Below are 27,280 nucleotides of genomic sequence, written 5' to 3' on the forward strand. Positions count from 1 at the left end.
GATGGATTGTTTGTTCTGGTTATATGAAAACAGAACTTAAAAATAGGAAGATTAGATTAATACCTTTTATGAAAATGAACCGCCCATAACTATGTTTGTTATTACATTTTATTTTTATCTAACAATCATTCATATGTTAACCAGGTGTTTGATTTAGGTGATTATCCCTGATCTCCAGATTCCATTTTATATTATTTAGTGATTCCAAATGTCATTGAAAGAAGAGAAGGATTGAAGAGCTATCAAATAACGTGTATCATCTATATGTAGGTTCTTAGCTATCTTTTGGTTTGTTGACTGAATGTCTGTAGAATTTGCGTTTTTTACATAACTAATTCAGTTACCAAAGCAGAGGGGCCCAATCTGGAGGCTAACAAGGCCACAAATAAATATAATAAAAAGACAAAGGGAGATGGAATGGATGATCTGTTCTTGGTGATGATTTATATGATTGGTGATGATTTCTATAGTGATGACCAAGCTATGTTTACACCTTTTTGATTTCAACTCATCTCCTTGGAACAGGACATGACTTGAGTTACACCAACTTGTTCATCTGCATTTAGTCTTGAAAGTGGACGTGCCTTGAGGACAGGGCCCTCTCTGCAACCCGGAAGCTAATGAAGGGTGGAAGTAGAGGCAGCCCAGACTGGTCTGTGTTGTTCAAATGATATGTCTGTGTCCTGTTTGTGCCGAAAGACATTTAGCCTACTGACATCTGGCCAACAGTCCTTCGGCCAGATGGTCTTTCGGTCTGTTGGCTATTTGTTCGACCGACTATCTGGGTTACTTTACAGTGGCAGCCATCTCGAAATTTACTGCTACCCACTGGACATATATCTAAATACACGTACGTAGTGCAATGTGCTGGCCTGAATTTTTATTCAATATTCTTATATAATGTACACATATACATGCTCTTGCTAATTGAAAAAAAACACTGTAAGACTTACTAAAAGACAGACTGGGGGGCTTAGAGAACAATACCTGAAAATGCCATGGAACACACAGTATAGAGCAATATTTTAATTTTAAATAATTTCCCATTATTTTAGGTAATATATATTCAGAATGATTTCAATTATTCAAAGATTAATCTCAATGTTTTTCTATGCTGGTGTAAATTACATTATCTACTGTTAGAACTACCTTTTTCTGCCATTATAGTACTTACTTTACTGTTATAACTACTTTGTTTGGCCCTGAATAAATGTCCTTGTTATTCTAAATGAATGTTGTTATCTGTAACTTGTTATTCCAAATGAATGTTATTATCTGAAACTTGTAATTCTAAATGAATGTTGTTATCAGTAACGGGTCGCATATGGCCCGTGGGCCGAGGTTGTACACACACACACACGACCGGGGACGGGGCGAGCGCGTCGGCTAAATGTTCTTCGGCTAGATATAGTCGGTCGGCCAAATAGTCATTCGGCTAATTCTACGTTTGGCCAGATAGTCTTTCGGTCAGTTGGCTGTCGGCCAGATGTCAGTCGGCTAAATGTCTTTCGGCAAGTAGACCGTGCGCCTTGGGGTCTATTCCTTGAAAGGATTGAGGAATGTGAGCTTTGAGGAACTGGCACATTTATTGGTCAATTCTCAAAAAACAAAGAATATGACAGGAACATCAGTGCATTTGTAAAATTCAATTGGTAAAATGAGATCATGTGCTTCTTACACGATTTGTCATAAATTGCTTATTGCTAAACAAGCTACAGTGCTTTCCAAGCCCCAAAACTGGAAGTAACCTTCCGGGCAACATAATACCTTTACAAAAACTAAGAAAAAATGTGTGAAACATCAACAGGAATACTTTCAGAAATATTTTTAGAAACCAACAAAATGGACAGTGAAGTGAAACGTGCTGTTGATCAGACGTCAAATGAAATCAAATGTTCAAGTTTTGTGTGTCAGGCCCAAAACAAATCCAGGGGCCGAGTCACCCCCACCAAAGAGAGGCTAGCCTACCCTTCGATACATTTTTATTTACTGAATAAATTTAACAAAATGTTTTGTATTGCTTTTTTTCCCCTTGTGAACACTAATAATGCTCTGTTTTATTACCATTTCAGCATTTCGGTTATGTTATAAGGGGTTCCCTAACTCGGATTGATAAAGAAAACATGATTCGGAATATCAAATCACTGCACAAACAACTGCGACGAGAGCCCGGACGACTTTCGATCAAAACTAGAAAGTCTTTAAATACCGCAAGACGTGGTGAGCTGCCCTCTCTCTGGCGATTTCCAGCGTGGCTTCTTCGGTGGGTCCGAGCCAGATAACCAGCAGCCCTGGCAAGACGGCGCCTATGTCTGGGATACGAACCTTGTAGGTGAAGTTTAAGTATCCTTCGCAGCAAGAATGGCTGAAGTTGAACTCAAAGTGCGGTGCACCGATTCCAGTCGCAGCGCAAACATTCACCAGGTTAGAGAAAGCAGAGGCTACAGCGCAGGGTTGCGGATTCGGACCCGCGGCTCCGGAGATTTTAGCCCGACCGAGCCGAGGCGGTCGCAGGGGTTGTTGTGGGCCTGACCGCCGTGACTTGTACAAGCGAGAAAGTCTTTTATGTGCTTGTATTTGGGGGTCCCAGTTGACTGAGATGTTGAAGCCATACCTGTCAACTGGTACGTTCTCGCCGTAATTGGTACAACTGAAAGCCCATTTTTATATTGGTACGCTGTACACATGAAAATGGTACGCTAAACGGTGATTTTGAGAAAAAAAAATAAATTAAGGCACTTTCTAGCCATTTTTCACCATCCGCCATTGTTTCTTCCCGGAAACGCATGTCTGCCAAGTGATATATGTACCGGCGCCTCTGATTGGCTAAAAAAAAAAGATCATGATAAACATTTCGTTTTGTAACACTTTCACCATGTGATTTCCGTTTCCTGTTCCCTTGTTTATGTTTACTTTCATTTTCACTTGTTGTTCGTGATTTTTTACAAAAAAGTAAAGTGGTAAGATTTTCCATGTATTTATACATATATGTAAGGGCGAAAACAAAATTTGGTAAGATCACAAATGGTTCGAGGTTGACAGGTATGGTTGAAGCCATACTGCTTCCTAAAGGCTAGAAAGAAAGACAAAAAAAGTGTCCATTAAAAAGCCAATTTGAAGATTAAGAGGAGAATAGAAATGTTCCCGATATATAAAAGCAACATAATATCAGTTAGTCAGTTCTACAGTGGTAGCATTGGATAGACCAGGGGTGTCCAAACTACGGCCTGCGGGCCATGCAGGCCTGCTTATTGTTATGATTAGCCTCGGGTGTGCAACCCAGGAGAAAATATCGTGACAAAATAACCTTACAAGCAATAAAATGGAGAAAAACAACCAAAATACAAGCATAACTGGGAGAAGGAAAACAAGGGACATAACAAAGAGAGAAAAGACTTCTACAACGACACACACAAACACGGGGTTGCAACACACAGAGCGGTGATTGATGACAAAAACCAACACTTGAGTCACACAAGGGAAGGAGAGCCAGAAAGAACAAAGCAGGTGAACACATTTTTAGAAGGAAGGCCGACATTGAATTGTTTCAGTCTCATAGCCAGTCAAAATGCATTGGATGCCTATGACCGTCAATGACAAGCTAATACTTCAAAATAGACTTTAAAAACAAGTTTTTAACCTCATTCCGATCCTCTTTAATAAATGACAAGGGAAAGATATGGAGTTGGCCCTGATTTCCTTGGATTTTTATGAAAGCAGCCCTCACAGAAAAAAGTTGGGACATACTCTTCTACAGTATCTGTTAACTTCCGACCAACGATTGGATGCCCAGTAAGTGCCCACCTTCCCCTAGCACTCTCTTCGCCATAGAAGCAGCATGGTGAGATGTGAAGTCGACAATGGCTAACAAAGTCTCTCTTTGGTTTGGACCCGTCAGATAAAGCCTCTCAACACCTTCAGTCATTCTGCGTAGCACCTGGCAGATAGAAACAAAAAAAACTATTTGTTTGTGTTAAATTTAACGTATTCTTAATTTGACCTGCAAACAGTGTGCCTTTCGTTAACATGAAGGAAATTGTTTCGTCACCCGACCTTTTTTCATGACTGTGATGTAGCGACGAAGAGCTAAAATTGGATCTCAGGTGACTCTAACGGAAGATGAGTGCCAGTTTTTGTCAAGCGAGACGAAAAGGTGACAGTTTCTGTCATTTGTTCTAGATCCGTGACATTTCCCTATTGCTCAGCCTGCACCCCAAATGCATTTTTTTCTGTCGCCTACCACAAATCTGCAACTGAAAGTTTGCCTCACCAATATTTATTCACAACTTAATTGTAAAAAGTGAGTTTAAGATATCAGACATACAATTTCCTTCAGAAAGTCTGTTATCATTTGAATATTTTTGACTTTTCTTTGTGTAAGGCGGGTTCAAATCCTGGTCGGTCCATCTGTGTGGAGTTTGCATGTTCTCCCCCGGTCTATGTGGGTTTCCCTTGGGTACTACGTTTCCTCCTACATTCCAAAAACATGCATGTTAGGCTGATTGGACCCTCTATATTGGCGCTGGGTATGAGTGTGAGTGTGCATGGTTGTCCATCTCACTGCCTCTGGACCGGAGTCAGCTGGGATAGGCTCCAGCACCCCCTGCAACCATGATGAGTATGAAGCAGTTCAGAAAATGAATGGATTTTACACAGCAGTGGAGAAATATGCTATGCGGTGGGAAATTGGGAATTGTGGCCAGCACAAGGGATGGGAGGATCCATTTGGGGGTGTGGCTTATACTTCTTTTCATCCAGAGTCAAATGAAAATGAAGAATGCTGCCAAAAATAACTCTGCATATAAACTATATTCCTATCCATGGGTCAAATTTAAAGTATAAAAAAACAAGGACTGTCGGAGTAAAATGAGTTAAAAAAACAGCAGCTGAATTACCTTAAAAAGTTGATCTTCTTGGACGATCATTGGCAACTCAGTGATCCAAAGCTGTCTTTTCTCTGTGCTAGGGTACACGACTATGCGCACGCCGGGCTCCAGCATGTGACCGTGTAGCTGGTGTATTGCTGCTTGAGCAATCTCCGCTGAGCCGTATTTGGCATAGGCAAAACCGCGGTTGTGCCCACTGAAGTTCATCATCAGTCGAAACTCCCAAAGTGGCCCCACCGAACTGAAAAGGGGAATCAGTTTGTCTTCGTACATGTCTCGAGGAATATGGCCGATAAAAACTTCACAGTTGGATCCCGGTGCCGGACCATGCCAAACTTTCATAGAAATGAAAAAAAGTAGGCAAAGGTTTGACATGGTAATTTATCATTTTGACATCTGAGTTGTATGCCCTGTGAACATCGAGAATTCATTTTCTCACCACTTGGTGGTCCCCCATATTTGCGCTGTCCATTTACTTGTGTCAGCCTTATGTTGGTTTTTTGAAGCCACTTTTCCAGTGTATCCAAAGGGTTCTTAATTGGCACCTGAAAAGAAAGAGCAATCCACAGTGACGACCCCAAACTAATTAAAAACCAAGAAATCTCATGACAGGTGGCCCGGTGGCCTTGTGGTTCTGTTGTCCTGTGTTCAAATCCAGATCAGACCACCTGTGTGGAGATTGCATGTTCTTCATTGTGCCTGTGTGCGTACCAAAAGATGCAAGGTAGACTGATTGCACAATCTAAATTGTCCTCAGGTATGAGTTTGAGTGTGAAATGATGTCTGTCTGCCTAAAGTCAGCTGGGATATGCTCCAGCACCCTCTGCAACCCTAGTGAGTATGAAGCAGTTCAGTAAATGAATGAATGAACACATCTCTTTTAAGTGTGCAATGCTGTCCTGAGTCAATTGTTTTGTTGGTTCATAGTTTGTTTTAGGCCAATCCAATGTTCTATGAATTAAGATTTTTTTTACTGCACAAAGAGAAGAGCTTAAACTACTCTTTGCTCTTCATTTTATATTATGGGAGTCAATGTCAGTGTATTGTATGGTAGGCCTCATTTATGGAGAATTGGGCTTTGTTGAGTGAAATGTCTGCCGGTCCTGACAACAATGTCATTCAGTCAAAAATGACAATGTCAGACATGACAAGTTGTTACTCTTAAACGTGAGTGAAACGTGTGCAAAAGTGTAGCTGACAAACACTAATGATCTCCGTTTCAACAATTTGTCATGGCAAAATGGCGGAGCATCAAAACCTGATCTGATATTGTACAAGTACTTCAAAACTTGTACATCTCCGTAATACAGCAGGAGGAGGAGGTAACAAATGTATTCCTGGACAAGTGGTTCAACAAACAGGACTTGTGTGGTATCAAGTCAAAGAAATAGACTCTGACACTGTGCATCGGCGTCATGGAGATCAGCTGCGTTGCGTGCCAGAGCTCAACCTGCAATTACTAAAATAGACACTGAGAGGTCTGAACCTGATGCACACTCTGAACATAATGAAGTGAACAGACCCAAGTTGAAAAATAGGACATATTTTTCTCACTCTTTTTATTGTAGCTGTTTCATTTTGATATTACTACTGTAGGATTAAACTCTGGATCTAAACTCAATCACAATATGAACAAAAGGCTCTGTCTGAGATTCTTCTTTTGAGGTTGGACTCATGCTGATGTGGAGACAGATCAGGTCTGGATGATGTGGATTCCAGGATGGAAAGTGTGAAGTCCGGAGAAGACACCCCCTCTCGGCAGTCGTGGACCAGTCCGCATCATTGTCAATCAGCGAATGAATATGCATTTGTGTAATACTATAACTGGGCAAATGAGAGTCTGGGTGATGTCTTTCTCATCCTCCGCTTGGGACAGCGACTCTCAGAGGGTTATTCTTTGGGAGGGAGACCCGGAGCTCTGTATGGATCAATTTGTCAGGAATAAATCATCTGTGGATTAACTCGCTCGCTCAACCCTGGTTTGTCTCCTCCGATGCTGAACACGCTCCGTTGTTAGACGGGATAAGACAGAGTTAAGGAAATGGAGTCAGGTGCTAAAATGATTAGTCTAACACAGTGTATCAATCGGTTCCGTATGACCCGCCTTTACTGAGACGCTCAGACCATGCATAAAAAAACAAGCAGATATCTTCAATAACTAAGTAAATGATACACACTGCTGTTCATTCTGTTGTTTGCATACTTGTTTTTTTTTTTTTTTGTAAAAAAAAAAAACTAAAACACAAAAACTTTGTTAAGAAGAAAACGGGTTATTTTGAATAAAATACTGCTTTAAATTTAAATGAGGTGGTGTATTCCAACCTATTAGGGATAAATTTGTTTAGTCCACCTGTTGCACGGTGGTGCATGCGTACTTTGGTGTCTGCGAATTTGTGCTCTTGGTTCCAAGTAAAAGACGTTAACATTGACTGTGTCCTGGTTCTCTTCTTCAATACAGTACAGGCATTAAGCAGGCTCAAATTTTGAAGACTATTAAACTAAACTGTGCTCTTTGGCTTCGTGGGGGCACAAAAGAATTTAGGCTTCAAAAGTTAGCTAAACTGCATGGAGACGAGTCGGAGTGTGATGAAAGTGTGGTAGAAATCAAAAGTGACAAACTAAGCCACACGAGCTCTTAACCAAAGTCCCAAGCCAGTGCAAGAAAAAAAAACATTGCGGCGTTATAGATGACATTCAAGTGGTGAAATAAAACACATGCCAATACGCACCTGTGCATTTGCAGTGCACAATTCAAACATTTCCTGGTGTAGCGCGCGTCTTTCCATCTTTTTAAAATGATAATCACGGTTCGAGCAAGTGTCCCCGAAATGACCAAAATGGGCGGGGCCAGAAGTCACTCCGTACCCGGAGAAATTCTATATAAAATTCCTAATGAAATTCCTATAATTTTTTTTTAAGAAAGGAGGACTATCCTTTTTTTGTAAAATGTGGAAAAGCATATGGGGTGACTAAACGTGCAAAACCAGGACCTCTCTACTTAAACTTTACATTTTTTTCTAAATTCTTGATTTACAAAAGTGAAATAAGACATATTGAAGGGACCATTCATTGATGAAGTTCAACTTTCAAAGATCGTCTGATCGGGTGGAGATGGGCAAATCACGTTCAACCTCACTTTAAATTTCACTTTGGTTGGTGCAGAAAATGAGATGAGATGTCATCACTTACACTTAAATGTATTGGTCAGGGGTGACAAACATACGGTCCGCGGGCCGGATCCGACCCGTCTGGTGGTTTAGAACGGCCCGGGGAAGAAAGCTGCATTGTATAAAAAACATGAATTTTATTTAAAATGTGTGGTTCTTGTATTATCCGCTAGGGGGCGCAGTGTCTTAGTATGTGCAGACATGAATTGGCATTTATATGTTCTTGTTATTCTCTTGTTCATAATATATTGTTCATAATGTAAAAGGAAAATTCCTTTAATAAACATTTTGATAATTTACACATTCTTTGCACTAATTATTAGTATTCATGAAAAAAAGTGGGCTTATTGTTAGTTCCATGTAATTTTGCAATGAGTTTACTAGTCCGGCCCGCTTGATCTCAAATTAAGCTGTATTCGGCCCGCTGACCAAAGGGAGTTTGACACCCCTGGTTTATATGATCACCCGAGTCTTGTATGCATACGATGTACATTTCGCTTACCTTGAGACCCACAATCCCTTCTGTCTAGCTGTCCAAGAAACCTGAAAGATCTCAAAACCCCACTACAAAATCAAGTTAATTATAAGGCTATTAATAAAATTCAAATGAACTTTGGGCTGCAAGAGAGAGCAAGTTTTTAAAACTGGAGTTAGTTCTACGAGTTGTCTTTTCCCTTATGAATATAAAGAGAATCTCCCATTGAAGTTTCAATTAAGTCTTATCCGTGTTTTTGTCACTTGCCTCCCAAAATCCTTCAGGCAAAAATAAGAACACTAATATCAGGTTATTCAGAGCAATCAACTCAACATGGGTAACTGTTAGGTTCATCAATAATTACACTTCAATATATATTAATAAAACAATGCAAGCAGATATCTGATTGAATTATTGACATTTAATTAAATTTGCATCTCTGATGATCTACTTGCAAGTGAGAATACAATCCGACATCGTCTCCAACACAAATAATTTTCCCGTGCGGTCATTTACGACAATAAGCGAGTAATCACAAAGGTTGCTTGGATAGCCATCATGGTGGATAAGCATCTTCTTAAGCCTCCTTCCAGGTCTGCATTCTTTGGGTAGAAGTCCAGTAAACAGTCCTTGGAAGTAGGACTCGGTGACTTGCTACGATCCCGAGTGCTCTTCAGACAAATTGACGAAGCTTCCATACAAAAATGATTAAATGCACACATAATAATAGTATTACAGAATAAATCCTACCGCAACGCAGACTGACACAAACATGAATCGTAAAGTCCAGCCGGCAAGATACTTTTTTAAATGTCCAAAAGCACATGGTGCAGTGAAGTTTATAAATACACAAATATATAGTGAATTTCCCCGCCTATAGCACAAGCTATGATGATTCAAAGGTTGAGTGAGGAAGTGGAGACCAGCTGAAGTCGTCTTTGTCGCCATTGTCGAGTGCTGTGGCAGACACATTGGTCGCCGGACGTCAAAAATGACACATCTACCAGGAAAGCAGCCATTTATCAGTTGAACAGTGAAGGTAACTGCATCCCAAAACATGCAACACAGTTGATGGTTTTCCTTCCCGCGGTGACGATTGATATCGTGCTAGACCTCCAAGAGACTGCCCTTGTAGTTGATCATTGATAATTGTACTTGCTCTGCTGACCACACTTGGACTACATCTTTATTGACAATTCATTTGTCTGTTTGTTGTTATTTGTACACTAAGTGGTGAAAGCTTTAAATCTCACTATACTTGTATAATGACAATCAAAGCATTCAATTCAAGAAAACAACTTCAAAATGAATTCACTAAAATGCGTAGCATTGTAATGGCACCAGTGTGCCATTTTAACTAAGCCTGCTCTCTGTGGAACACATTTGCAGTGTATGTCCATACCCTGCTGGATTCTATCATTCCATACCCGAAAGGGCCCGAATATGGCAACTGAGGGTTAGAGCAGTGGTTTTCAAAGTGGGCAGTACCGCCCCTCGGGGGGTGGTGTGAACTTTCAGGGGGGCGCTGACGAATAAACAGGCGAATGGGGGGCGTTGAAATAGTGAGGGGGGCGATGGAGCAATTACAGTAAAATGTGACGTTGGTGTTTGTAGAAAGACCGGAAAAATTGATTGTCTGTAATAAAAAGTCGACAAAAAACAAGCTTTATTGAAACAAGAAACGTTGTCTGCTCGAGCGCTCACGACCAGCGCGCATATACCGTATATCACTAATTGTCGCGAGTTTATCGTCGATGCAGGCGACTGGAGAAACCACCACCATCCAGTCAGCCGCAGAGGAGCACACAATAGCGCGCCGGCAACGCTTAACCACAGACGTATGCGCACAGCGACCGGCTTAATGCATCAGCTATCAATTTTTATGATTCGAGGTGAACTGCGCATTGGTCTATTACAGTGGTTTTCAAAGTGGGCGGTACCGCCCCTCGGGGGGTGGTGTGAACTTTCAGGGGGGCGCTGACGAATAAACAGGCGAATGGGGGCGTTGAAATAGTGAAGGGGGCGATGGAGCAATTACAGTAAAATGTGACGTTGGTGTTTGTAGAAAGACCGGAAAAATTGATTGTCTGTAATAAAAAGTCGACAAAAAACAAGCTTTATTGAAACAAGAAACGTTGTCTGCTCGAGCGCTCACGAGCAGCGCGCATATACCGTATATCACTAATTGTCGCGAGTTTATCGTCGATGCAGGCGACTGGGGAAACCACCACCATCCAGTCAGCCGCAGAGGAGCACACAATAGCGCGCCGGCAACGCTTAACCACAGACGTATGCGCACAGCGACCGGCTTAATGCATCAGCTATCAATTTTTATGATTCGAGGTGAACTGCGCATTGGTCTATTAAAAGAAACGAAATTAACCATTTTTGTTTATTAAAATTGTTTTTTTTAGTCTTCAAACTGTTTGTGATTGAAGAATCAACCAATTCTTGTGACATTTAGCAATATAGTCGTTCTAGCGTTCGTTGGAAAGGGGTAAAGAGGGGGGCGTTGGCATTTTGGCCCGGCGGTGAAGGGGGCGGTGGCCAAAAAAGTTTGAAAATCACTGGGTTAGAGGATTTTCTTGTGGCGATGTTTGGTCCATATCTGGAGAAACAAAGACAGGTCACACAGGGAAGGAAAAAATACCACAAAGCCAATCAATCCCTAACAACATACCTGTTGAGATGTTTCTGTTAGTGCCATGAAAATGGACAGGGGACAGTTTTTCAGTCTCGGGGGTGAGAGGTGCTGTGCTCGTGTAGCCGCCATCTTCAGTGATTAGGGAAGACACCGCTGAGCCTTTGGCGCTTGGACTGTGACCCTAGCCCAGTGGTTTTCAAAGTGGGCGGTACCGCCCCTCGGGGGGTGGTGTGAACTTTCAGGGGGGCGCTGACGAATAAACAGGCGAATGGGGGCGTTGAAATAGTGAAGGGGGCGATGGAGCAATTACAGTAAAATGTGACGTTGGTGTTTGTAGAAAGACCGGAAAAATTGATTGTCTGTAATAAAAAGTTGACAAAAAACAAGCTTTATTGAAACAAGAAACGTTGTCTGCTCGAGCGCTCACGAGCAGCGCGCATATACCGTATATCACTAATTGTCGCGAGTTTATCGTCGATGCAGGCGACTGGGGAAACCACCACCATCCAGTCAGCCGCAGAGGAGCACACAATAGCGCGCCGGCAACGCTTAACCACAGACGTATGCGCACAGCGACCGGCTTAATGCATCAGCTATCAATTTTTATGATTCGAGGTGAACTGCGCATTGGTCTATTAAAAGAAACGAAATTAACCATTTTTGTTTATTAAAATTGTTTTTTTTTAGTCTTCAAACTGTTTGTGATTGAAGAATCAACCAATTCTTGTGACATTTAGCAATATAGTCGTTCTAGCGTTCGTTGGAAAGGGGTAAAGAGGGGGGCGTTGGCATTTTGGCCCGGCGGTGAAGGGGGCGGTGGCCAAAAAAGTTTGAAAATCACTGGGTTAGAGGATTTTCTTGTGGCGATGTTTGGTCCATATCTGGAGAAACAAAGACAGGTCACACAGGGAAGGAAAAAATACCACAAAGCCAATCAATCCCTAACAACATACCTGTTGAGATGTTTCTGTTAGTGCCATGAAAATGGACAGGGGACAGTTTTTCAGTCTCGGGGGTGAGAGGTGCTGTGCTCGTGTAGCCGCCATCTTCAGTGATTAGGGAAGACACCGCTGAGCCTTTGGCGCTTGGACTGTGACCCTAGCCCAGTGGTTTTCAAAGTGGGCGGTACCGCCCCTCGGGGGGTGGTGTGAACTTTCAGGGGGGCGCTGACGAATAAACAGGCGAATGGGGGCGTTGAAATAGTGAAGGGGGCGATGGAGCAATTACAGTAAAATGTGACGTTGGTGTTTGTAGAAAGACCGGAAAAATTGATTGTCTGTAATAAAAAGTCGACAAAAAACAAGCTTTATTGAAACAAGAAACGTTGTCTGCTCGAGCGCTCACGAGCAGCGCGCATATACCGTATATCACTAATTGTCGCGAGTTTATCGTCGATGCAGGCGACTGGGGAAACCATCCAGTCAGCCGCAGAGGAGCACACAATAGCGCGCCGGCAACGCTTAACCACAGACGTATGCGCACAGCGACCGGCTTAATGCATCAGCTATCAATTTTTATGATTCGAGGTGAACTGCGCATTGGTCTATTAAAAGAAACGAAATTAGCGAATAATATCTGAGGCGCCTGTCTTCTATTTATTTAAGCTTCGTTCGTTGGAAAGGGGTAAAGAGGGGGGCGTTGGCATTTTGGCCCGGCGGTGAAGGGGGCGGTGGCCAAAAAAGTTTGAAAATCACTGCCCTAGCCTGACCTCCGAGTGTGCAATACCGGTTGCGCTCCACACCAACCAATCCTCTTTCTGCACTTGCGATGAAGCATGCCGCAGAGCGAGCAAAAATTAGACACCGAAGCACGCATACTCATTTTTATACAACAGCCTTATAATGTTATACTACTCGACAAACGAGCACCCCGACATACGAGTAAAATTGAGCAAAAAATTACATCTAGATACGAGACAAATTTCGAGCTACGAGAAATCCAGGTAGCCAAGATGTGAGAGGCTGTTTATGATTTTAGCGCAGTCTTTGAATCCTCATTTTCCGTGTATAACAGATATCTGTGAGCACTGGGCAGAGTGTTGCATTTTTTTCAGGTTTTTTTCCCTCGTCACTCAGCAAGAATGGGGGAGCAATCGCTAGTAGGAGTATATAACACTTCTCGTTGGCAAGTGGTTGTGCTGTTGTGAGGACATGTGTGCATCATTTTCAAAATATTTTGAAGGGAATATAAAAGCAAATAGCCCGATCGATAGTGAAAGTCAGGGTGGAGGCAGTGCAAATGGCTAAGCCGGGAGAAGGTATCATACTTCAATACAAAATTTGAATTAAGTTTAGTGTAAGGTTAGATTAAACTTATTTTTCTGTCTGCGTCGTAATCCAAGTTCATTTAAATCCGTCTAATTTTAGTACTATTTTACACATTTTAGTAACATTTAATAACTCGTTAAGTGTTACTTTGTTAATAGATTAGCTTTCAATTCAGCCCTCCCTGATCATAATTGACGTCTAGCAATGTCAATGGCAGTGCGGAGTCAATTCTGTGGCCGTGTTCATCCCTTCAAACACTTGTAAATCATCTTTCACATTGAAATCAAAGGCGTGCTCACCGTGGTTCTGGAAGATGTTGACCTCTGACCTTTGACCGTCATGCCAGTGCTTTAGAAAAACGCTGGTGATTCGTTTCCCTGAAGGCAAAAAGCAGCACAAGTCATGTTTGTTCCCCCGACAAGATGACTTTCAAAAATGAGAACATACACTCAGGGGGACGAGCGGAGAGCAGCTTACCCAGGCAGCTAGTGGGGGCGGCGGGCATGGCGTGAGACAGATCCACAGGTGGACCTGACGTTCTCACCCCACCTCTCTTCTCCTTTCCCTCTCTCTTATGCGCTGGAAACTTGGGGAACCGCAAAGCAGTGCGGTGCGTTTTCAGGCGGCTGAACTGCACCAAATGACAAATAGCCAAGAGAGTGGGACTAAGGTTGGGCATAGGTGACCCCCGCGTGAGGGCGGCTGGAAGATTCTGGCATACCCGCCACTGTGCAAGCAGTGTATGTGATGACGCTGGCGGTTGCGGGCGTTTGGGAGCTGAAATTGCAACATAGGGTGTAAAAAAAAAAAAAAATTGGCATGGCGGAAGAAAAGAGTTGTTGGGGGGGAACAGTGCATTCAAAGCCGGCTCAGAACAGGGCTGGGTTCCATATTGTAAAGTGGTCGAGTGGTATTCGCCACCGAGGTCTGTTTGAGAATTATATGAGGAGGGCTGAGGCACATTTTCGGATGTCACTCCCACCTGAGAAAAAGCGACGCGTTATTTTCACCAGCGGAGAAGAATATCTTCGGTGTGTGTGTGGATACACAATTACCTCAGAGAGTTGGATGTCAATAAGTAGATGGGGAACTGCGTGGGTAGGGGGGAAAGGAGTCTGACTGTTCACATGGTTGAGTACAAAAAGATACTATCTGTCAGAAATAAAAATCACAATCAAAATAAATATATAGCAGCCAATGAATCTAAATTTAGAGAACGGATAGAAAATACTATGACACTTGCCTCGGGAGTCAGGTTTTCGGTGCCCTGGGAGTGGGTGGACCGCTGCCACCGGGATTTCCAAGCACCCCTTGAAGAAAAATCTCAGCGTGCCAAAGTAAGTCAACGTTCACATCCACCCCAAAATACTTTCCGCCTCATTTTAGGAAATTCAAGGTCTATGTCTACTTTTGCTGTAATAAAGAGATTAATTCTATCGTTTTACTTTTTTGTTCTCTCTGAATAATATAAAGTGGAAATGATTTATTTTGACGCTACATGAAGAGGAAGTTGTTTGGTTTGGCGTCGGCGATGTAATGTGTCAGGCCTCCGACGAGACTGGTGGCTGGGTGTTCCAGTTCGACCAATCACAGGCCCAGCCCCAACGAGCAGAGTGGCGCCAGGTGGAGGCCATCAACGGTCTGCCAAGTTATAAGGCCACCAGAGACTGAACCAGTTGCCGGATCGTCATTTCAGCACGCTGAAGTACCTTCACGTAAAAGACCATTGTTCCATGTTTAATTTTTATGACTTTTGTATGCCCAGGAATTCGACCACGCCAAGCAAGTGTCCAGGAAAGGAGAAGGACGAAGCCAAGATAGTGACCAGGAAAGGAGAAGGACGACCCAAAGATATTGACCAGGAAAGGAGAAGGACGACGCCAAGATACTGACCAAGAAAGGAGAAGGACCCGCCAGGCCAGTTACCAGGACACGGACTGAAATACGCTCAGGAATACTACCCCAAGTCTACGTTGCTTAAACTACTCCCTTGTTGCTGACAAAGCATATTCCAAATAAAGGTGCACTAAGAACTCGACTATATATCTCGCCTGCTTTGGGGCCATTACCCAGAAACGTAACATAATGTCTATTTATGCAAAACTACTTTTCCCGAGAGAACAGGAGATTAAATCATTTTTACAAGAAAAACATTTCAAAAGGACAAGATTAAAGTGGTAATAGGATTTATTTTGACGCTAAGTGAAGGGGAACTTGTTTTTGCATTTACAAGTTTTGACACCAACGTCACAGGTGAACTTTTTATTTTAATCAAGGCAGATGAGATGATTGCATCAATATCTTAAAGACAAAAACGGGGAGCGTATGTGAAAAGTGGGAAAAAAGCTTGGGGGCGCAAGCGGGAAACTTGTCATAGAGAGTGTAGCTCTCTCATTTATTGCTGTTTATGTCAAAAGTCACCAACATGCATCAGCAACAGCAGAAGTTGGAGACACAGTATAGATACACAAAAAATTTAGTAGACAATGTACATTGAATTCTTATAAAGTAAACATGTTCACTAAATACCTCGATGGCCACTTTTTTCCTGCTCATATTTTCAAGGGAATACAGCAATTGTTTGAAATTCGCGTCCTGAAGGATTTGGGGTTGCCTGCCGTGCTAATGCTAACACTTTGAAATGGTACCAGAGTTAAAGAATTTGCCGGATACACAAGGTGAATATAGAAATGTTTGAGCTCCTATTATTACTAATACACTGTACATTACATCAACCAGAGGACAAACAAAGTCCAGCTACAGTTAAAAAAAAGGTCATGCTAGCAGTGTTCTCGTTACCTCTGCGTCCTGCGTCTGATACGCACAGCTTTTCTTCCAGACGCACAATTTCAAGTAATGTGCTTTTTTCGGACGCAAAGAAATTTTTATCAAAAAAAAAAAACCAAAACACATATATCCGATAGCAAACCAATTTATTCCACATAATCTTTGCGAAATAATTCTCGCGAGACTAGCAGACACTAGCAGACGAAGGAGAGAAAGCGATAGCAAGAGTTTCGTAATAGTGTAAGAAAGATAAAAAATGTTTCAGAAAAAGCAAAACAGTCTGGATAGTTATTTCGCAGTTAAAAATACAACTACTAAGAAAAGAACTGCAGAAGATTCGATCGATGATCATGAAGCAAAACGGGGGAAGCAAGGAAAAATACGCACATTTCAAAAGACTTTTGGCTGCAAAGAGAGGAGGATCTACGAGCTGAAAGACTAGTACAATGATAAATAAACCCTAACCCTAAACCATATAATAAATAAATTAAATCTGAATGTTTATATATCGTTGTTTATGTTTTATTTGCATCCGTAGTATGTTGGGACTCGTGACAAGTTTCCTGGGACGCACAGTTTTCAGACAAGCGAATCCCTGGGACTCGCAGTGTGCCAATTGTAAAATTATCACTGTGCTAGCAGCTAGCGTATCACATTGTCATAATGTGTCTGATCCTATCGGTAGCATATGCTTGTCTCAAAGATTAAGTCTAAGTGTACACTGACTTTACAGTGAAACTGTGAATGGCTCATTAAATCAGTTGTGGGTGTGTAAAGCAATCCCTAACAAGGAATGTCCTTCCAAGTGATAAGAGATACATCGTAGACACGTGTAGTGCCTCGCTGACATAGATCCCCTCAGCCCTCCATCTTGACGTGTACGATGGGGATCCCCTTGCCCCCTCCCTCCAGACGAGTACGACAATAAGTACAACAGGACAGCGCAACCAAATGAATAAGAACCCAATGGACGAGGCTTGCCGCCCTGGCAAGACAAATACGGCACCGGGTGGACTTGGGGAAGGGTCTGCCCTGGATCAGGCAACTAAAAATGACTTAAATGACTGGGATCTCCGAGGTGTTCAACTGGCGAGGCTTTACACAACATGGATGATCCATGGTGTCATCCCCAATGCATTTAAGGGTTGTTGGACTCAACTGGTACCCAAATCCACCGATGCCTGGGACCTCGAGGATGTTGCCGGCTGATGTCTGGTAACAATCGGATAGGTGGTGCTGAGATTGTTTGGGCACATCGTGGCGATGAGGCTGTCGAGCACCTGTCCCACGAGCCCCCGACAACGTGGGTTCCTCGCCTCCGTGCACGGTTGCGCTGAAAACTTGGCGATGTTCCACCACATCGGTGAGCGTGCGCAATGAGGAGGGGCCATGCTGGCAGTTGTTTGTCAATTTCGAGAAGGCATTCGACACTATTGCCCATGAGCATATCCTATGTGCCCTGGCCGCCAAAGGCGTTGATAACCACGTAATCGAGTTAATCAGAAACTCGTACGTGACCTGCTCGACTAGGGTGAGCTGTGGTAGCGCCTATACCCAGCCCATAGAAATGAAGGTGGGTGTCAAGCAGGGCTAACCCATGTCGCCCCTGCTGTACAACCTTGCTGTGGATCCCTTTATCCACACATTGGAGGAAAACGGAACTGGGCTTAATCGGGCGGGATGTTACGATCCCGTCGCGTAGCGCGACGCGATCGGGGGATCCAACGACGATCAACAAAACGCATAATGCTTAAAAAGCCAGGAAAACATAATCACCTAATTGCAACGGCTGGTAACAATCATGACATCATGCCAGGAGGGGGAACCGAGCCACTCCTGACAGTACCTCCCCTCTAAGGGACGGATCCTAGACGTCCCAAGGTCAATTTTAACATGAGAAACAAGAACAAGCAGGGAGGGCAGGTTGGAGACCTAGCATTGTCCGGGGGTCGTCCACACCAACCCCTGAACAGACGAAGGAGAGGTCGATCTGGCGGGCATCCATGTCAGCCTGAAACAAGACGAGGCAGTAGTCGGTCTGGCGGGCGTCCGTGCCGGCCAGAAACGAGACGAGGCAGTGGCAGGTCTGACGGGCGTCCGCGCCGGCCAGAAACGAGCCGGGGCCGTGGCTTGCACTACCTGGTAGACTGGAAGGGTTACGGTCCCGAGGAGCGGAGCTGGGTGCCTGCCCGCCACATCCTTTGCCGGGAACTCATAAAGGACTTCCCCGTGACCACCCGGGGGCCCCTCGTAGCGGGCCAAGTGGCCATGTGGCCCGCTACGAGGGGGAGGTACTGTCAGGCCTCTGACTAGACTGGTGGCTGGATGTTCCAGTCAACCAATCACAAGCCCAGCCCCTAACGAGCGAAGTGGCGCCAGGTGGAGGCCATCGACAATCAACCAGGATATAAGGCCACCAGAAACTTGACCATGTGCCGGATCGTCTTGTCAGCTTGCTGAGAAGTACTTTCTCGTATACCCTATTGTTCATGTTTAGATCAACGACTTTTTTGTACCCAGGAATTCGACCACGACAAGCCCATTGACCCAAGAACGGAAAAGGACCACGCCAAGCCCGTTGACCCAAGAACGGAAAGGACCACGCCAAGCCCATTGACCCAAGAACGTAAAGGACTACGGACCAAGTATACAAACCAGACTACGGACAGGACTACGGATCAAGGATACAAGTTCCAAGACTACGCCACCGAAACAGATACCGCCATTGTTGCAGACCAAGCGAATACCAAATAAAGGTTCTCTCAAAAGTACGACGTATATTTCCTCGCCTGCTTTGGGGCCCTAACAAAGATCATAACACGGGATTGGACATCGCCACACTGGCGTTTGCTGATCTTGTCCTGGTTAGTTCTTCCTGGGAGGCTATGGAGGGGAACATACGGGTTCTGGTAAGGTTCTGCCAACTTACGGGGATGCGTGTCGGGCCCCGTAGGTATCACGGTTTGCAAATGCACCTGGGAGTGGTTAACAGCTGTGAACCCTGGGAGATCAACAGATGTCCTGTCCGGATGATTGACGTGGGGGACACGGTGCAGTAGCTAGGGGTGCAGATTGGGCCGCGACATGGAATTACCACCCCAGAATTGATGCCATTGGGGGAATCTTGGTTGATGGGCATCTCCCAAGCCCCCCTTAAACCCTCACAACGTACGAGGGTGTTGAACGCTTTGGCCATCCCTAGGATCATCTACCGGGCAGAACTAGGCAGGGTACCAGTAACAATATTAGCCCTGATTGACATTAACGTGAGAAAGGCTGTGAAAGAATAGCCCTATCATCTAGCTCAGGGGTGGCCAACCCGCGGCTCGGGAGCCGCATGCGGCTCTTTGCCCGGTTTCATGCGGCTCTTACGTCCATATCAAAGTTTGTATTTGTGTTTTATTTTTATTTGCGTGTGCGCTTCGCTTGAGTTCAATACGGTATTTTCGTCAAATGCGCATCTGCTTGGGATGAAAATACCTCAAAGTTTCCCAGTAGGAGCAAGGTCATTTGAGTAAACAATTTGTGTCAAGCTCGCTCTCAAAATGGAAGGGAAAAATGCACAGCAAAACGAAAAATATGAAGATGAACACAGGACGTTTTTAACAGAGTGGGAGAGTTTATATTTTTTTGTTGAACGTAATGGCAAGCCATTCTGCCTTATATGCCAGGCGTCATTAGCGCATTTCAAAGCTTCAAATCTTCAGTGCCACTTCAGCTCACTCCATGCTCTCATCGCCACGAAATTTCCAAAAGGGACTGAACTTCGCAAGCACAAGTTGGCCACTTTGAAAAATCAGGCAGAAAAGCAGACAGATTTTGCAAAAATTTACGCAGCACTCAGAGACGGTAACGCTTGCACCGTATCAACTGGCTTGGAACATTGCACAGGCCAAAAAGCCATACAATGAAGGGGAGTTCATTAAAAAATGCCTCGGTGACGTTGTTGAAATCTTGTCTCCTGAAAACGACAAACTCAAACGAATGGTATCAGACGTCCAACTGTCCCGCCACACTGTTGAACACAGAATATCAGACATTAACACGTCTATTGAATCACAGTTGCACTCTGACCTACAAGCATCTGAGTATTTTAGTGTCGCATTGGATGAGAGTTGTGACATACAAGACAAGCCTCAGTTAGCAATATTTGCACGGTCTGTGTCAAACGATTGTTTGATCAAAGAAGAACTCCTTGATATTGTGCCATTAAAAGAAAGAACACGTGGCATAGACGTGAAAGAAACAATGATGGCTGCATTTGCGAAAGCAAATCTGCCAATAGCAAAACTAACTGCAATAGCGACGGATGGAGCGCCAGCCATGATCGGATCTGTTAACGGGCTGGTGGGGCTGTGCCAAGCTGACCAAACATTTGCCGGGTTTTGGAATTTCCACTGCATCATCCACAGGGAGCAACTCGTGTCTAAATCATTGAATTTAGACAACGTCATGAAGCCGGTGATGGAAATTGTCAACTACATCCGCACACATGCGCTTAACCACCAGCAATTCAAGAATCTCATCGCTGCACTGGACCAAGGGCTTCCAAGTGACTTGCCGCTGCACTGCACTGTGAGGTGGCTATCAAAAGGCCAGGTACTCTCTCGCTTCTTTGAGCTCTTGGATGCCGTGAAACTGTTCATGGAAGAGAAGGACAAGGACTATCCCGAGCTCTCGGACCTCGAGTGGATTATGGATCTGGCCTTTTTGGTCGACATGATGTGTCACTTGGACAGACTGAACCTGACCTTGCAGGGTAAGTTAAAAATGCTGCCTGACCTGGTTCAAAGTGTGTTTGCGTTTGTAAATAAACTGAAGCTGTTCACGGCGCATATTCAAAAGGGAGATTTAACACATTTCCCCACTCTGCTAAAAGCCACTAGCGCCGACTTGAATAAGCAAAGAGCCAGATATGCAACACTGGTTGAAAACCAGCACAAAAGCTTTGTGACCCGGTTCCGTGATCTACAACTGAAAAGGCCACAGATTACGTTTCTCGTCGACCCATTTAATGCTGAGACGGACTGTCTGAAAGCCCTGCTGGTCACAGACGAGGCTGCAGCTGAGTTGGAGATTATCAATCTTTGTGAGGAGGATCAACTGAAACCTGCCTTAAGAGAATGGACCATTGAGTTCTGGAAAAGTGTGCCAATGGAAAAATACCCCAATGTTAAACGGGCTGCGCTTAAGATACTGTCAATGTTTGGGTCAACATACGTCTGCGAGTCTGTATTTTCTACCCTGAAACACGTGAAATCAAAGCATCGATCTGTTCTGACTGACACCCATGTGAAAGAATTGCTTCGAGTGGCAACAACGGAATACAAGCCAGATTTGAAGAGGATTGTTCAAGGCAAGGAATGCCTTGTCCCACTAAGTAACATGCACAGTAAAAGAAAAACGCTATGTGGACTTGGTTGAAATGAGAGTTTGTCTGTGTGAGACAGTGCACACAATGTTCATTGTTGATAATGACTGGCCTGTGCTGTTAGTACTGTAGGAGTCAATTTATGTCATTACTATGCTGGTGTGTGACATTTACAATAAATCTGGCTGAGCAAAGGTATGTGTGTGATGTGGCTCTTTGTAGTAACACAGTAAAAAATGTGGCTCTTGGTCTCTGACTGGTTGGCCACCCCTGATCTAGCTGATCCACCATTGTCCACGTGCGATGGATTATTCCACTCACGAGCGATGGACGGAGGGCTATCCATGATGCGCCTTGAGACAGCCAAACCCTTTATACAGGTCAGGCGCGCCTGTAAAAAGGCCGAATTCACGGATCAGTGGACGAAAAGACCGTTAAGTGGGCACGGCCGGTTACTGTCCGGACACTCTGCCCGTCATAGGTGATGACGGGAGAGTATGGAGCAGTGCCGGGGGTCCTCCAGTTTTCCCAAACTGGGGGAATATTTAGATATTAAACTCTCATGAATATAATTTTCAGAGCTGGTTTCAACAGTACTTAGATGTTAAACAGTACTTAGATATGAAACTCATGAATCAACAGTAGATATAGATATTTCACTCTTGTGATTATAATTTTGAGAGCTGTTTTCAACAGTAAACTTTCTGTCACCATTTGACTGGCGACCAACGGGGACCAAAAGACTGGCGACCAAACGTCCGGTCACGATGCTAATAGCCCCTTTGGCATACAGCCTAGCAAAGGCTTCACCATCATGACTGACGATATTATGAATTCCAACAGATTGGAAGCGAAAAAGCAAACTCCTACTTATATGAAGCCCGGAGAAGAGCATGGGGAGACAGCAGAGCAGCTCGAAGGATTTGAGGCAGAGAGCATTTCAAACTCTCGAAAGCCCGACTTGAATGTGACACAGCATGGCGAGGAAGTTAAGAAAAGTAATGACTCGACAAGGGATGAATGTAATATAATTGCCATTATTGGGGATGGCACGCAATGTTAGGTTTATCATTATTGTATACGTATTTGCTTGTAATATCATCATTATATATATATGTTTTGGACGACAAACAATTACGCAGCGAATCACCGAAGAAAAGAGACAGCCGTGGAAAATGCTAGAAGACCTGACGAAGGACGACGCGGAAACCAGGGTACCGGAAATAACGGAAAACGACATGCAATTGAGGGAGCTGGAACCAGCCATAGCATATCATGTACCGAAATGCTGACTAAATGAAGAAGTAAATGAAGAGAGAGGTGAATTCAGCTGTGAAGAATGTAGTGAAAGGTTTATAACGAAAATATGATTGTCGCAACATAAACGTCATAAACATCCAGCAATATGGAACAAGGAGAAGATAAACAAGGCGGGAACTTCTGACATAGGGGGGCGAAAGTCTAAACTCTGGAGTGCAAGGGAGAGTGAGAAATTGGTGGACTTGATGAGGAATAGGACTGAAGGTGGAGGAACATATAAAGAAGTGGCAATGCTGTTAGGAGACAAAACTCGGGAACAAACAACAAAATGGCGAATTAAGAGAAACAGAAGAGGAGAAACCAGGAGAACTGAAACAGCAACAAGAGTAGAAGATGAGATGGAAAGTGCCGTGTCGAATGCAAGAACGACAATGGACCACCAGGAAAGAGCTGAAGGAGAGTCAAGGACTGCACTCAACAATGCAGAGAGCGGGCTGAATGGAGATGACATCAGAATTAATTGATGCCCAAGGAAGTAAGGACCAACCTAATCAAGATGAAAAACGGGACGGCTCCAGGACCTGACTGTGTGGATAAGAGGGCACTGCATACATAAAACCCACGTGTGTTAAAACTGGCTAAAATATATAATTCTTGGCTAATTGGAGGGAACATCCCAGCAGCTGTAAAGAGCTGCTGGACAAAACTCATCCCCAAATCTGAAGACCCCGAGGAGCTCAAGGAGGTAACCGACTGGAGACCAGTAACAATAGGCTCCAAGCTGTTAAGGCTATTTGGACGAATAGTCACTATGAGGCTTGTCAAAGCCTGTCCAAATAGGCCACGCCAGCAAGGTTTCCTGGCCAAGTCAAATGGTTGTGCTGAGACCTTGGTCATATTCCAAAAATCTGTTTAGCGAGCCAGACGCGAGGGGTCGTCGCTGGCAGCCGTCTTTATCGACTTTGAAAAGGCCTTTGACACAGTAGCCCATGAGCATATCTTGGGGGCTCTAGAGGCAAGGAGAGTCGACAAATTGATAGTAAAACTGATGCGCAGCGCTTATGAGGGATGCACCACAGTAGTAAGATGTGGGGAAAAAGTAACGCAACCTATAAGCATGCAAATTGGAGTTAAACAGGGCGACCCTGTCTCACCAATATTATTCAACATGGCTGTAGACCCGCTTATCTTTACCCTTGAGAGGAATGGAGCCGGCCTAGGGTATGGAGGAAGAAAGATCACCACCCTCGCTGATGACCTGGTCATTCTGAGTGACAGCAGCGACAACATGCAGGTAAATCTACGAATACTTGATAACATTTGTGATTTAACAGGGATGAGAGTGCAGGCGAGAAAGTGCCATGGATTCCTTATCCACAAGGGCACAATCAACAACTGTGAGCCCTGGAGGACTAAAGGAAACCAAATGCACACGATTGACGCCGGAGAGACAGTGAAATATCTGGGGGTCCAAGTAGGACCTGAGAGAGGAATCGCGATGCTCAACGTGATTCCAATGGTGGAAGAATGGGTGAAAAACATCTCAAACGCTCCCCTGAAACCATCACAAAAGCTCAAGATATTCAATACGTATGCGTTACCAAGAGTATTGTACGTAGCTGACCTGGCAGAAGTTACAGGTAATGTGCTGAAGAAAATTGATGACATCACGAGGAAGACGATCAAGGAATGGCTCCATCTACATGCATCCACTTGCAACTGCCTATTGTACTCACGAGTGAGGGATGGAGGGCTGGCCACCACCCGCCTAGCAAGCCATCCCAATCTTAAGAGTCAAGCGCATGTGCAAGATGGCGGCCGCTGTGGATGAAGTCATGGCAGTTCAAACTATAAGAGGAAGGAAGTGGAGGCAAATGTGGAGAACTGCCGGAGGCAAGTTGGAAGAATTACCAGTCATCAACAACCATGGAAAGGTTGTCAGCTCAGCAGGTGGAGAGGTCACCTACCCCGAATGGAGAAAAGAGGAAAGTGAAGGACGGAGCAACTTGAAGGTCCAGGGGGTGGGTGCTGCACTATTCAGAGATGAAAAGTACAGCAATGCCTGGATCAACAAGCCGAAATAATCCGGATTTCGGGAAAGTTACTTCATGAAGGGGCTTGCATTAAGAGCTGCCGTCTACCCTACTCGAGAATTCCTGGCGAGAGGGAGATACAAGACTGAGGCTTTCTGCAGGAGATGTAAGAGAGGGCTGGAAACAACCTCTCACATCTTAGGTGCGTGCCCACTGGTTTAAAAGAATGGAATCAAAAGGCACCACAAAATCTGTAACCTGCTGGCTGACGAAGCAGGCAAGTATGGATGGCCCACCCATAGGGAATACAGGCTGGTCTGTCCAGATGGTAAGTCAAAAGTACCCGATCTTGTATGCGTAAAAGGAATCGAGGTCATTATAGTTTACGTTGCAGTTCGCTATGAATTTGGACCAACAATACTCACCGAGGCCGCACAAGAGAAGATAAAGTACTACAGGCCATTTGCCTCGGACATCGCACAAGAACTGGGAGGAAGCACCGCCTCAGTCTGGGGGTTTCCTGTCGGCGCGAGAGGGAAATGGCCCAAGGAAAACTTCAAACTCCTTAAAGAACTTGGAGTGCCGCAAAGACGACCAGTCGTCTTTGCGAAGCTGGTAAATAGGTGGGCGGTAATGTTTTCTCTTGATATTCTTAGGGATTTCATGAGAGGAATGGACGACTGACGGACATTACCAACTTCAAGCTCTAAAGGGACTCGAAAAATCGCAAAGGCGAACAGTCGTCTTTACGGCAAAGGTGAGTAGTAGGGCAATAACATACTCCTCTAATATCCCCAGGGACAACACGAGAGAGAATGAGGACTAATGAACAATACCAACCTCCAGAGAAGGACGCAGAAGCACTCGACCCAAACTGGACAATCTGGATGCACTTCCTACTATTTACTTATCCAAATGTGTAATGTTATATATGACTCCAAGAGTTTACATTATCTACTCTAATTTCTGTTCAGAGAACTAGAAATGGGCACTAAAAGTATGTAAATTGAAGTAGGCGCCACACCAAAGAGTGGGCCTATAAGTACTAATGTAAATAGATGTTTGTAAAACGTTAAACTTGTTTGTGAAATGTTAAAAGTTGAATGTCGTGAGCATTAAATTCCCCTCTAAGTTATAAATGATTTCTCATAGAGTTGATAAGGTTCAAGATGGCGGCGCGCACGGGTGCAGCGGCTCATTGCTCTCCAGTTCGTTCGTTATCCTACAGTCGCCAGGATCTAATCACTTTCAGAAAGAAAGGCAAGATACCCAATTTCACGACTTACTACAAACTGACTTTCGTTATCTCCGAGAACATCCGGAGACCTCCGGGATCTCCGTGGATATCCAGCCCACCCAAAGTACGCCGTAGACGGCGAAGAGAAAGGAAGCAAAAGCGCTGATACCGGGCGGGCCTTGCGGCTAAGCTACGACAACAACCACTCCAAACCATTTTCGATTGTTGTCATTGGAGAGCTTGTCAGGTTGCCATTGGAGAGCGTGTCAGAAGAGAGCAGGAACTACAACAACTTCAACACCTGCCTCGCATGCAACCACCAGCTGCTATGCAGCTGCAAAGTCTCCAGACCCCTCCTCTCCTACAAGGAAGGGGGTCAAGCTTCTACCTTCTGTGTTTTTTGTGTTTCTAACTGAGGACCAACATACTCCAGCTTGTCTGGTCCGTATACTATTAATCAGAGCCGGAATCCATCCTAATCCTGGGCCAATCCCTGGACCATTAATCTACGTCTGCCCTGTTTGTCAAAAAAGTTTATAATCATACTAAGTCGGTAAGATGCAGCAATTGCCACAGCTGGTGCCATCTGCGTCAGAAGAACAACTGCAGCAACCTCAAGTCAGAAAAGGAATACTCAGTCAATTTTACTTGTCAGATCTGCACTAGTCATAAGAATAACCAAAGTCTTCCAAGCCAATCAAGTCAACCAAGTCAACCACCCCAGTCCACGCCCTCAGACCAAGACCAAAGAAAATTTAACTTGAAAATTTTACAATTTAACTGCAATGGAATAAAAAACAAGATTTCAGAAATCATCCATTGGATGGATGAACAAAAGGTGAAAATAGCTGCCCTCCAGGAAACAAAACTAATGGCAAACCAAAAGGACCCAAATACGGCTGATTTTACCCTTATAAGAGAAGACAGGGCAAAATACAAAGGTGGAGGCCTGGCATTCCTTGTCCACAAGTCCATCCATTTCCAGCAAATACATGACCTGCCAAAGGACAATCAACTGGAAAGCCAGGGCATCAAGGTCGACAACATCAACATCATCAATCTGTACATCCCTCCCACTAGCAGCTGCGGCACAGGCTACTCTGCATCTATCCGTCCTTTCCTCCAGATGAAAGATACCCTAATCCTAGGAGAC

The 27,280-nt window shown here is 44.3% G+C and overlaps 2 protein-coding genes across 3 annotated transcripts in view; one reads left to right on the plus strand and one right to left on the minus strand.

Annotated features, from left to right (window-relative positions):
• Nucleotides 1-1,567: 1,567 nt before the first annotated feature.
• LOC144181114 (dead end protein 1-like) lies at nucleotides 1,568-7,720 on the minus strand. 2 transcript variants are annotated; one of them, XM_077709421.1, is made up of 6 exons: nucleotides 7,616-7,720; nucleotides 5,326-5,431; nucleotides 4,896-5,221; nucleotides 3,805-3,937; nucleotides 3,061-3,073; nucleotides 1,568-2,614 (listed from the first exon to the last, which is right to left on the minus strand). In XM_077709421.1, exons 1-6 carry the CDS (start codon nucleotides 7,670-7,672, stop codon nucleotides 2,191-2,193), a joined length of 1,059 nt encoding a protein of 352 aa, XP_077565547.1. In that variant the 5' UTR covers nucleotides 7,673-7,720; the 3' UTR covers nucleotides 1,568-2,190. The 2 variants fall into 2 exon arrangements, with proteins under 2 accessions (XP_077565547.1, XP_077565548.1); XM_077709422.1 differs by lacking the exon at nucleotides 3,805-3,937 and having other exon boundaries at nucleotides 2,307-2,614.
• Nucleotides 7,721-12,550: 4,830 nt separating this feature from the next.
• Nucleotides 12,551-27,280, plus strand: part of LOC144181119 (putative RNA-binding protein 46) — a 44,626-nt gene continuing 29,896 nt past the window's right edge. Inside the window, exon 1 of the mRNA XM_077709433.1 lies at nucleotides 12,551-12,698. The gene's annotated coding sequence lies outside the window, so the exon portion shown is untranslated. The remainder of the gene's footprint in view (nucleotides 12,699-27,280) is intronic.

The sequence above is a fragment of the Stigmatopora nigra genome, chromosome 23 (genome assembly GCF_051989575.1).
Source record: "Stigmatopora nigra isolate UIUO_SnigA chromosome 23, RoL_Snig_1.1, whole genome shotgun sequence".
NCBI lineage: Eukaryota > Metazoa > Chordata > Actinopteri > Syngnathiformes > Syngnathidae > Stigmatopora > Stigmatopora nigra.